General features: G+C 33.1%; 1 protein-coding gene across 1 annotated transcript; it reads left to right on the top strand.

The window, feature by feature from the left end:
- The first annotated feature begins 589 nt into the window (after nucleotides 1-589).
- Nucleotides 590-10,361, top strand: LOC130810594 (gibberellin-regulated protein 2-like). The gene is made up of 3 exons (XM_057676710.1): nucleotides 590-671; nucleotides 1,803-1,887; nucleotides 9,229-10,361. Exons 1-3 carry the CDS (start codon nucleotides 603-605, stop codon nucleotides 9,408-9,410), a joined length of 336 nt encoding a protein of 111 aa, XP_057532693.1. The 5' UTR covers nucleotides 590-602; the 3' UTR covers nucleotides 9,411-10,361.
- The last annotated feature ends 1,996 nt before the right edge of the window (nucleotides 10,362-12,357 follow it).

The raw sequence follows: 12,357 nt of genomic DNA, 5'->3' as shown, positions 1-12,357 counted from the left end.
TTAAATGTGTATAGTTTAATATATAAATGATCAAAATAACACATTGAATTACGGAAAAAGTCAAACGTAACAAGTATAGTGGACAGAGGAGGTAATATAATAACTACAATCATTTTATGATGATATTATAAAGAGTAAATGGCTTGAGAAACGATTTTCAATTATTTACTTTTAATTAAGGAAGAAATTTCTTAAAATAGAAGGGATTACATGAATTTATAGTAGACCAATGAGAGCATATCCTAAAATGGAAGTCAAAACATTTTCACCCAAGTATTTAAACTTCAATAGAAAACTGAATGGTCAAAATTTTAAATCATTTTAAGATAATTTATATTTTCCTTTAAAATAGGAGAATAATAATAATAATAATAATAATAATAATAATAATAATAATAATAATAATAATATTGTCCTCCATATATTTTAACTTTACAACCATCATTTACCTTTAATCTAAGAAATATTTGTGGCATTTTGTTGGCAAATATTGCCTACCACTAACATTTCCTCCCTCAAATCTAGAACATCTTGTACATAAAAGTCCTTAATTTGTAACGTTTAGCTCTTTTCAAGGATTTTTAAAATTTACATTATTTAAGATGTTTGGCATTTTTTCAAGAATACTTCTCATTATCATTTCTATTATTTGTTTTGTCCTTTCACATAAGGTAAATGTTTTCTTTCATATATAAACTCCATTTTTACACAAATAGTTAATACTAAATTCGTTTCATATTATTTATTACATTTAATTAATATGCTCTCATAATTTTAATCAAAGCGTAACACACAATATAAAATAGAGATAGTATTATATTATGATTTGGGCATTTAATTAGTACTTCCATTACATAAAAAATTTAAAATTAAATAGTATTACCTTATAATTTGTTTCTTTGGTTTGTTTAATATTGTAAAGAACATAAATTTCGGTCCCAAACATGGTATGAGGTGGATAAAAGAGCATACAAAAAATGTTTTATAGTTTTATTAATTTGCATCTTTATTAATTAGAAAAAATTACCATGAATAATACAACTTTTGTTAATTTCCCTACAATAATATCAACTTTTGATAAATGCTTTCAACTTGAATAGCTTTTGCCTTGTGATATAAAATCTAAATGTTGTGTTACTTACTATTAAAAGCATTGCAACCACTAATCATTGATTTTACAAGAACAATAAAAATATAATCCACAACCCAATATATTAACAATTAGTTATAGACGTATTTGATAAATGGCATTTTATTGGTTTTTTTTGTTATTTATTATTTTTTTGCTATTTGATTAATTAAACAAAAAAAATGTTTTATAAATAGTTTTAAAAGGGCTGAAAAATTGAGTTATAAGTCATACTAAAAAACTATTATGACTACTTTTTTATTGAGTTTGTCTAACTTATTTTTTCTCTAATAAACATAAAGCAACCAATGGATTTTATCTAAATATTTTCATAATAGTTGGCTGAATAATTGACAATTAGCCAATTTTTGAAATTGATCAAACCAGCCAACAATCATTTGTAAAACATAGAATTATCAAACATGTTAATTGATATCTATATGTAAGTAATTGAACTATGATGCAAACATTAACGAGTTAATACACATTGTAATTTATACGAATAGCATATTGAAAAAGTGTAGATGAGATTTAATTTTAAATTTAAATATTATATTTACGATATTTTACCATCTTGACTAGCTGACATCTTTAATTTTATTCACTTTATGATTCAATATGTTAAATATGTCCAACTAAGGATTGTTTTCTTCTTTAAAATTTATTACAACAGTTGGAGGTATGCGGTGCAGAACATGCGCTTCCTACTCAACCAATAATCCCCGCAAATCCTGATAGTTTTATGGGTGCTAACATAGGTAAGTAATTTACTTAGAGTAAAACATTGCATGGCTATCCGGATGGTAATGGGTTGAATCTGAATCATGTCCAAGTGAAATTGAATTTAAAATTATTTTTATATGGAGGATCTAAATTTAGATATACGCGTTCATTTTGTTAGGGCTCAGATTTAGATTCAAAATCAATTTTGAATTCAAAACGGATTCATTTAGTTACTTAACATAAAAGGGTACATTAAAGTTTCCTTAGACGTACTAAAGGACTAATTTTAGCTTGGATAATTGATTGAACTCTAAGTTGGGCTCAATTAACAATGTTTAAACAATAAATTGCATATAAGTGATATTGTTACTCTTAGACTTAACTACTACAACATGTAAACTATCACTATTTAGTGAATTTACTCAGTTTTTTTACTCTTAGATGAAAATTTCAAGAACAAAATTTAATATAAAACCATAATAAAGATAAGATAACTTGATTTTGGCAAAATATTATACACTTATATGGAAATACATTTTGTTGTAATTTATTTGAAATTTAAAATTTTTATTATGAAGTTTTTTTGCTGTTGTGAATGGGTTATGGTAGACCTGTCAAACAGGTCGGACGGGTCGGGTCGTATAAAAATATTTTCGGGTTCGGGTTGAACGGGTTTAAAAAATTACGGTTTCGGGTTTAGACTACCTCGTTTAAGACCCTAAGTTGTCGGGTTCGGGTTGACCCAACGGGTTTTGCACTTTTTTGAAAAAATAATTTACGTCAATGATAATATATTAATATGTACCTATTACGATAATATTTTAGTATGTACCTATTACGATAAAATTGTAACTTATATAGAGTACATATCAAAAGTTGCATGAAACAGAAAATAAAATTAGTTCAACAAAGTATGACAATTACAATTTAATAAACTTGGTCATAGTCTACTATTTGATAATCTAAGACAACATTTACTAAAAATCATCATCTTCAAGAATTTCAATTCCGCTCTCTTCTACGCCGATAACTTGAGGTTCTTTGTTTGGATCCCGCAAAATCGGAATTTCAACACCGTCTTCAAGAGAATTGTTATCTTCACACAAATAAAAAACGAACTATTTAATTAGCTATGAATCTCTTTATTTCTCAAAATGCAAAAAAAGAAAGACAATTTACCATTTTCAACATCATATCCATATAGCCAACTTCGGGTTGTGACCAAAGTCTCGGCACTCTCCGGTAGTAAGGAAGCTCTCCATTTTGTTAGTATCCTACTTCCCAAGCTAAAACTCGACTCGGAAGCAACAGTAGTAATTGGAATACTTAACAAATCTCTTGCCATACTTGCAACTTGTGGAAACCTTTTAGCATTATCCTTCCACCAACCAAGAACATCCAAATCCGACAAAGGATCCAATTTATGCTCACCTAAGTAGTCATCTAGTTGTGTTCTACCTTGAGAAGAAGAATTCTCATAAGATGAAAACGCCTACAAAACAAGAGAACTTCTATTAATAATTATTGAATAACAAATTTAAGTACAACATAATATCAAGAGTAGCTTCTTGCCCAATGTTAGGAGTCTCAACATCTGTTCCATAACTTCCATCTGTTCCAGGATTGTTACTATCATCATTTGGCTCAACTCCTACAAAACAATGTAGATTACAGGTTCATTATATTAGCATTTGGGTCTAAAAGTGTCATCATTTGCCTTTGAAGTTTGATTTATGCAGATGTTGATCAATTTTAATTGTTTAGCAGAAGTTTTCAACATTTATTGAACTTCCTTTCAACTTGTCCTCATTGATAATATAAACTCCATTATTGTTTTTCTATAATCGATCTTATAATATATCCCATTAATTTCTACTTTGATCAAATGAAGATGTTGCACAAAAAAGTATTTAAAAAATAAAATTGTAATAAAACAAAAAAAAAATAACTAAAAAGAAATTACGAACAGAACAATCCAAGAACAATCCAAATTCCAAACTTTAAACTTGAAAAGCAGAGCAATAATCAAGAACAATCCAGATTCCAGAACAATCCAGAACAACTTAAAAAGCAGACAATGAAATTCAAACAAACAACAATTAAATTTAAGCAAACAACAAACAACAATCCAGAAAATACAGAGACTATTATCAAACAACAAAAACCAAGCACCAAAATATAATTAAATTTAAACAATTTCTTCGAAATTGTTAAAACCTCGAAGAAACTGGAACCTACACGCCCAGAAATTCGCGAGGAATTCGAAGAAAACAGCGATTCATACTGAAATTGCCAGAATCCGAATACGCAAACTAAAATTAACTACAAATCAACAAGTAAACAAATGAAATTGGTACTTCAAATTACCTTCTTGAGGAGTGGGAGATGATGAAGAAGAAAAGAATTGTCCAAGAGGTGATGGTGAACAGTCTGAACACCCTTTTCGTGGGAACGGAGGGCGGCGGCGGCTACTACTTGAAGCTCGACGTCCCATAGATTTAGGGCTGATGATGACTGGAAACGGAGATGATGAAGAAGAAGGTAGGCTGAGGATGAAGAAGAAGGATTAGGAACGATCGCCTGAGGAGTGAGGTGTGAGGATGAAGAACAATGCAGATTAGGGCCGGCTGGATGAAATGAAATGAAGGATGAAGTTGAAGCGCCTTTCTTTCCTCTTTTAATTTTTAAAATTTAAGGGTTAAACCCGACGGGTCAGACCCGACCCGACCCGTTTTTGACCCATTTTTTGCGGGTTTAAAAAGGCGGGTTAAACGGGTCACTTTTTAAAAATATTTGTTCAAAACCCGCTTTTTGCGGGTCGGGTTTTTTGGGTTTAGCGGGTCGGGTTCATATTTGACAGGTCTAGGTTATGGCAATGATGAAGAAATAATAACAAAAATAAGTATAAAGAAAGCAAGAAAAACAGAGCATCAAACAATAATGGTAAACACACAATATATATGAGGTATCTATGGATACCTCCCCCTCAAAACAAGTATCTTATCATAAATATATTCAACAATACATTAATGACTCAGCTTACAAACTTTAAAAACAATCTCCCAAAGCAAAGACCTCACCTTTGATGGTAGTCTTGCTCAAAATCACTAATATAATGAAGAATACTCTTGGATAAACCCTAGTTGCTTCAAGTGTATTAGCTTCACTCACTTTACTCTAATGATGTTCTAAGAGCCCTTATATACTCCTACTGTAACACCCCTGAATTTCTGACCCCTTATACAAAACCAAAACCGCAAAGGATGGGAGGAAATTCGGGTGTTATATTAAAATATAATAATTTAAGAATTATGAGTAAAAATTTCGGTAGCATCTTTACTAAAAATCGAAGATGTGGTAGAACAATTAACACAATAAAAACATTAAACTAATCTAAGGAATCATTGCCTTTAAAAATCCCACACCACGGCGGAATGATTCATCGCCGGCTTCTCAAATCAACATGCCAAGCATGGATCATGGTTCCAGTGTCAACGCTTGCGTTTTAAAATGACTTAACTCTTTAAAATCATACAAAGTTATAAACTACGCAGCGGAAAACACAAATAAGCAAAGGAGGATACAAGGCCTCATAACAAAATGTATACAAACCAGAGATTACAAAAGATAACTAAGAGCTACATAATCAGAAGATAATGGTATGACACAGGTTATGCTTCGCCCTCATTACTCTCCCCCAATGCAATGCAACGCAAAAGAAGCTCCAACACCTGCTACGTGTCATAGCAGGACAATCATAGCAAAATCATCAACAATTAAACAGAAACACAAACACGCACACGTCAGTATCTAACATCAAATATAATAAGGCCAACCTACTAGATAACATTATGTTATACAACAACATAAGATGATTACATAAGACACAAACACAAATGGTTTATTATCCACCTATACTTCTTAATCTCATTACGTCCTTTCCTACCCGAACCATGTATTCCGGTAGAACGCAAGTCTTCACACTCCTCTTCTCAAAACATAAACTCTTGTAAAACGCGCGTAGTATCAACTTAACCAAGGCATTAACAGACTACCTAACACATGACCTTATAGAGCTTGTCTATCCTAAAGTAAGCATTGTCATTGTCTATCTTTGGGATTGGTAACTCCCTTGAGGTATCTTAACTTGGGTGCACTTCTCACTAGCATAAACTATTCTATCAATGAATAAATTTACTATCAATGAGTAAACGTTCAATCAATGTGTAAACTTTCTATCAATGAATAAACTTTCTTTCCTTGGATCTTTTCTCTACTTCATGGCATAGTGACAAGGCCAAGGTCGTTATCGGCCACCAGGCGCCCATGGCAAAGTATGAGCTCATACCCCCTCCAGCTGACCCTCTCGGATCTTACCTTCGGGAAAAATAATACACTGGGATACCAATCCATTGAAGAGGCCACCATATTGGGGTTTGCAAAGCTTGCATGGTAACACCTCAGTCAAGGGGCGGTATCGGCCACCCGGCGCCCAATGAAAAAAGTATGCTTATACCCCCCATACAGTGATCTTGTCGGATCTCACCTAGGGGACTATTAAATCAACCATACATAACCCAGTTGAGTCACGCCAACTAATTGTAATCTATGCTTTATCAAATGGGAATAACTCCCACTTTCTACTATTAATGAATGCCCAAGGATAGCACAACGCCAAAACCCACTGAGCAACTCAAACAAAATACGAAATTCACTTATAAAGGAGTCATTCTAACTCCAAGTAAGACATAATCCAATTCTTAAATAATTAAGGGGATAGTCCCCGCCTTCTACTAACACTCTTATTATCTAAACTATTCTAGGCGCAAGGATTTCATAATCGATAGCTCTTCATACAAGGTGTACTCGCTAGTACCTTCGATACAATGCATATTATCTCAATAAACAATGTCTTAAAGTAAATTGCATATAAGCGTTAGTTACTGCGTGTACATACCTGTAAGCGTCACTGCACGACCAAATGTCACAAAAAAAATCACCCAACTAAAGTTCTATCTTCTTTTTTTGAAACGGGCACCTATATAAATTAGGAGTAGAACTAATAAGCCTATTTGTCTCCATCTAAAATCATCTAGACGCTTAAACAAACTATCATTCACCCATTCAAAGTAACTTCCAATTATTCTGACGCATACTAAACCAATTCACATATTCACTCTACTCTTACTCATAAGTTATGACATTAATTCAACAATCAAAGAAGCTTTCACATCCACTAAACCAACGATTAAATGAGCTTTCGTAGCAACAACGTGTACTTTATGATCATTTCTTTAAACCCAAGAGACTTAACTTATAAGACCACATCATCAGGATATGTCACAACTAATAAAACTTGTACAACAACATTTAAAATAATAATTTTTAACAATGTTGATGTTAGTGATAACCTCAAGTTGTGATATAATCTACTACAACATACAAAATTACTCATGATGGCAAAGGGCATGAAAAGAAACACTTCCTCTAATAATTTGCGACAATAATGACAACGACGGTTTCTACCTACTTCAACAATGATAGTATTCAACTTTAATAACTACGACCAAACCACAACTAACTAACAATAATACTTAGTAATATAAACAACATCCACCATCATCCTTATAATACAAGTGACAATTAACACCACTTTTTGTAACTAATACTCTCAATTATAACAACTATTATCACATATTCACATTAAAATCACATTTTCAAAGCTTGTACAAATCTATGAATTATAAAACACCCTCAAAACACAAAAGTAGTACAACTACCAACTAAATCTATCATAATCATAGCCAACACAACTAGGCTTTAAAACAATTTGTGGAATTATCCAATCAATCATATCACCACCAACATATAACATAAGAGCACACACCATTAAAATTTCATCCCTAAATTAAACCCTAATTAATTCATTGTTCAAAGATAACATCTTTAATTATTAACCACAATAAGACTTAATAAAATTAATACATAATCAACCCAAAACTCATAAACATGGTAAATTCTAGTTAGAACAATAAACTAATTAAATGGGAAAGTAAAGGATGGCTCACAAGGGTGAAACTAGGAGATGGACAAGGAGATAGGTGGTTTTTGTGGTAGTGGTGACTCACTATGCGTAATGAGGGAGGAGTCGCGTGGACTGTCCCCTGCTGGCGGCACAGCAGCCGAGCTGCTAGTGGTGGAGAGATCTGCAGCTTGCTGCTGCCGTGAGGGAGAGAGACACAACCTTCCTACTGCTGGCTGCCATGACGGAGGAGAGACGCAGCCTTTCTGCTGCTAGCTGTCGTGAGGGAGGAGGCTGGTGGTGCTTTTGGGAGGCTCCAGACATGAGTTTTGAGGGAGAATGGTGTCACAGGGAGAAGAGGAAGAGGGAGAGAGAAGGAGGAGAGGAGGTGTTTAAAATCCCTAACTCATTTTGTTATTTTATTTATTTTCTAGATTAACTTTCTTACAAAGCCTAACTAAGAAAACTCACATTTGTTTGTTCATACATTTTTAATACGTTTATAATCATATAATTCAAATCTCTTTATTTTAGAAATCACAATTTATTTTTAATATAAATGTGTTAATATTTATATACGTGTATGAAAGAAATCTATTAAAATTAACTTAAAATAATTTAATATAATTATAAAATCTCCAAAAGTTATTATAATATCAAATAATTACGTCATTAAAATCTCGGGGTATTACACCTACAACATATTAGAAGACCCTAAGGCAAAACAGTTGATGCCCAAGTAAGATATCCGCAAAACAGAAATCTCGAGTTTTGGCCCAGCTCACATCCGCTCGACCCGAGCAACATTCCTCGACCAGTCGAGCAGCAGTCCAGGAGCTACTGGATTCTTCGTTCAATATGGCTCCATCGAGCCACCAAGCTCGACTAATCGAGCGAGCCATCAGGGTTGCTGACTTGCTCTCATCACTTGTGCCTTGTCTTCACCAAGGCACACCAAATCAACATCGTTTATCACTTCATTTGGTGACCCAAAACGTATATGTCCATAATCCATAACACTCTCATCTTCACTCTCAAGAGTGCAAGATAGAGCATTCATGATCAAGTGATTGAACCTATCACTAACCTCATGAGAATTGGGTCTTGATGCAACATTTGCTTAGTGTGAAATAATATTCAAAATTCACTAAATGATAGAATGACTTATGAGCACTTTATTATATTCCTATTACTCATGTTCTTATATTGGAGAGCCAAAATGATAACATGAACATATTTTAAGTCGACTATTTTATAAAGTTGCATGCACGTTATTTCAAACTCAAACTAATAATATAATTTTTGACAAATTTTAATAAATTATGGATTAACTTTGATATTTTTTAATTAACAGATTGTAAGGGAAGATGTCATTATCGATGCAGTGTAGCATCAAGATATAGAACTTGTCTTAGAGATTGTAGCACTTGTTGTCAGCGCTGTAATTGTGTGCCACCAGGAACTTCTGGCAATGCAAACACTTGCCCTTGTTGGGCTGATATGACCACCAAAAAAGGTCGAAAGAAGTGCCCTTGAATCTTCCAACACCCAAGATGTGCCTAGCTACTATGCAAATTTCATCAACACTATGTTGTTTAAGTAAATTTATTACTAATAGCATAAGATGACTACCTTCTTCATGTATGTATAAATTGAGATTGAACTTGTTGAATTTCTCAAAAAAATTATCCTTTAACTTTTCAAGAAACACTTCATTATTACTCCTTCTGTCCTTTTAAGTTTACAGCATATGACTCAAATATATGAGAGTTTGTTAAGTCTTTAGTGCAAACTTAAAAACACATAGAGATCAGAGTAGTTATTGTCATTATCATGTTATCTCATGGCATATTGTGTGAGACACATTTTGTTTATATAGTTGAATTGTTTTCTTATGATTTGTTGTGTGTGTTTGACTATAGCTGATCATACAACCAAAAGTTAAAAGATTATAATTTATAGCTAATACTTTCAGATTTTAGTCCTAGAGTAAGTTAGAATTAAACACAAGAAAATAGGAGATCTAAATTGATTTGCAGTTTACTAAAGGATAAACAATAATAGAGAATAAAAGTTACTTTTAAAATAATGTAAGCCATATATAAAAACTTGAATTATAAGTTGGTTGATATCAATATTATGATGGCTAAGGATATAAAAAAAAAGCATCCATTGCATACTAAACATGTTATTAAGCTTAAAGCTTGGATTGAAAGACAAAAAAGTAGTTTCATATCTCATTAGAAATAAAACCATGGCCAACCACCATCTGTAAAGTCCAATCATGAAGAAACCATCAATTAAAACCCTAATATACATCTGCGACAAGTAAAGAAATAATTTTTGTCAATCATAATTAAATTTTATCATTTAATTAAGAACCAGAATGCAAGGATTCATTCGTTTTACCCCTAGATTGAAACTTGGCCAAACATGGTGATTTGTAAAGCCATAATATAATTTAATTAAAAGGCATAAAGAAAATGAACTTACTTTATTAATGGCTTCCCTAAACGAGAAAATCCCAAGCTGTTTTACAAAGGAACATAAGGGCTTATATAGTTTATGCTAAGAAACCCAAGAAAAACGCGAAAATGGAACACATTTACACGATACTCGATCAGATCTGTGCCTAGTCCACCCAACCAGGTAATGAGATACCCGTTTCAAATTTTAGTCGATGAAACAATCTGCATGATTTTGTTTTCTTACGAATGAAATACTCGACTGGGGTATTTGTCCTTGTTAAATCTCCGTAATCTTGAGTTATAAGAGTTGTAGAATACTCGATTGGGTATTTGGGAACTTTACCTAGTATTGGACATCATAACTTCCAGTCACTTTTTGCCAACTTTACCTAGAGATACCTGATCTTGTATCATAGTATTTAATTTGTATGTAATTTCCATATAGATATGACCTGAAATACCCATATTCATATTTTATACGTAATAAAATTCTAATTTAATCGTACAAACTACAAAAACAACGCAGCGGGGATAACTTATACAAAAAGAAGGACATGTGCCTCAAGCCAAAAACATAAACAATTTAATCAAAAGAAACCACATGTAGACAAAAGAATATTGTGCACTTCGGGATTCTCACTCATTTCCCCCCGTATGCAATGCAAAGAAGCTTCATCACCTGTAATAGCTATTTATGATATCCCTGCTCCTCCACGTAAGATCATAGACCAACGTGTCATAGCAGGGCTATCAAAGATGAGCCATCAACAAAGAAACAAACAGTACACGTCAGTAATCAATGAACTTATAACAATTAGAATCATAAAACAAGGGGATAGACGACGACATAGCACAAAAATAACGAATCTACTCATCTGTCTAAACACGTCTCTTTACTTATGATTTCTCTTTCTAACTACTAATCCCTCAAAGTATATTCAAAGGTAGTGGATCTTTTCTCTATTCATGGCATAGTAACACGGCCAAGAGCGTTATCGGCCACCCGACGCCCATGGCAAAGTATGAGCTCATAACCCCTCGAACTGACCCTCTCGGGTCCTACCTTTGAGAAAATAAAGCACGCTGAGGTACCAATCCAATGAAAAGGCCATCATATTGGGGTTTGCAAGGCCCGCATGGTAACACCTCGGTCAAGGGGCAGTATCGGCCACCCGGCGCTCAATGACAAAAGTATGCTCATACCCCCCATACGGTGATCCCGTCGGATCTCAACTAGGGGACTACTAGATTAATCAAATATAATCCAGTTGAGTCACGCCAACTAATTGTAATCTAATGCTTAATCAAATGGGAATAACTCCCGCTTTCTACTATTAATGAGTGCCCTAAGATAGCAGAATGCCAAAATCCACTGAACAACTCAAACGAAATACTTAATCCACCTATAAAGGAGTCATTCTAACACCATGTAAGACATAATCCAATTCTTAAATAGATAAGGGGATGGTCCCCACCTTCTACTGACACTCAGATTCTCTAAACTAGTCATGGTGCAAGGATTTAATAATCGATAGTTCTTCATATAAAATGTCTCATAGTTTCAATGCAATGCATATTGTTACAAAAACAATAATGTCTTAAAGAAAAATTGCAAATAAGGGTTAGTTATTGCGTATACGTACCTATAAGCGTCACCGCAAGATAAAAAAGTCACAAAAATCACCCAACTAAGGTTCTACTTTTCTCTTATAAATTGGAAACCTGTACAAGTTTGAAGTAGAACTAATAAGCCTATTTATCTCCACTTAAGAGTATCTAAGAGCTAGAACAAGCTATCATTCACCCATTCAAAGTAACTTCCACTTATTCTAACGCATACTAAACCAATTCACATATTCAGTCTATGCTTGTTCATAAGTTATGACATCAATTCAGCAATCAAATAAACTTTCACAACCACTAAACCATGACCAAATAAGCTTTCACAACGACCAAGTGTACATTATGACCATTTCTTTAAACCTATGAGACTTAAGTTAAAAAAAAAAAAAAAC

The sequence above is a fragment of the Amaranthus tricolor genome, chromosome 4 (genome assembly GCF_026212465.1).
Source record: "Amaranthus tricolor cultivar Red isolate AtriRed21 chromosome 4, ASM2621246v1, whole genome shotgun sequence".
NCBI lineage: Eukaryota > Viridiplantae > Streptophyta > Magnoliopsida > Caryophyllales > Amaranthaceae > Amaranthus > Amaranthus tricolor.
This window is presented reverse-complemented; position numbering and strand designations above follow the sequence as displayed.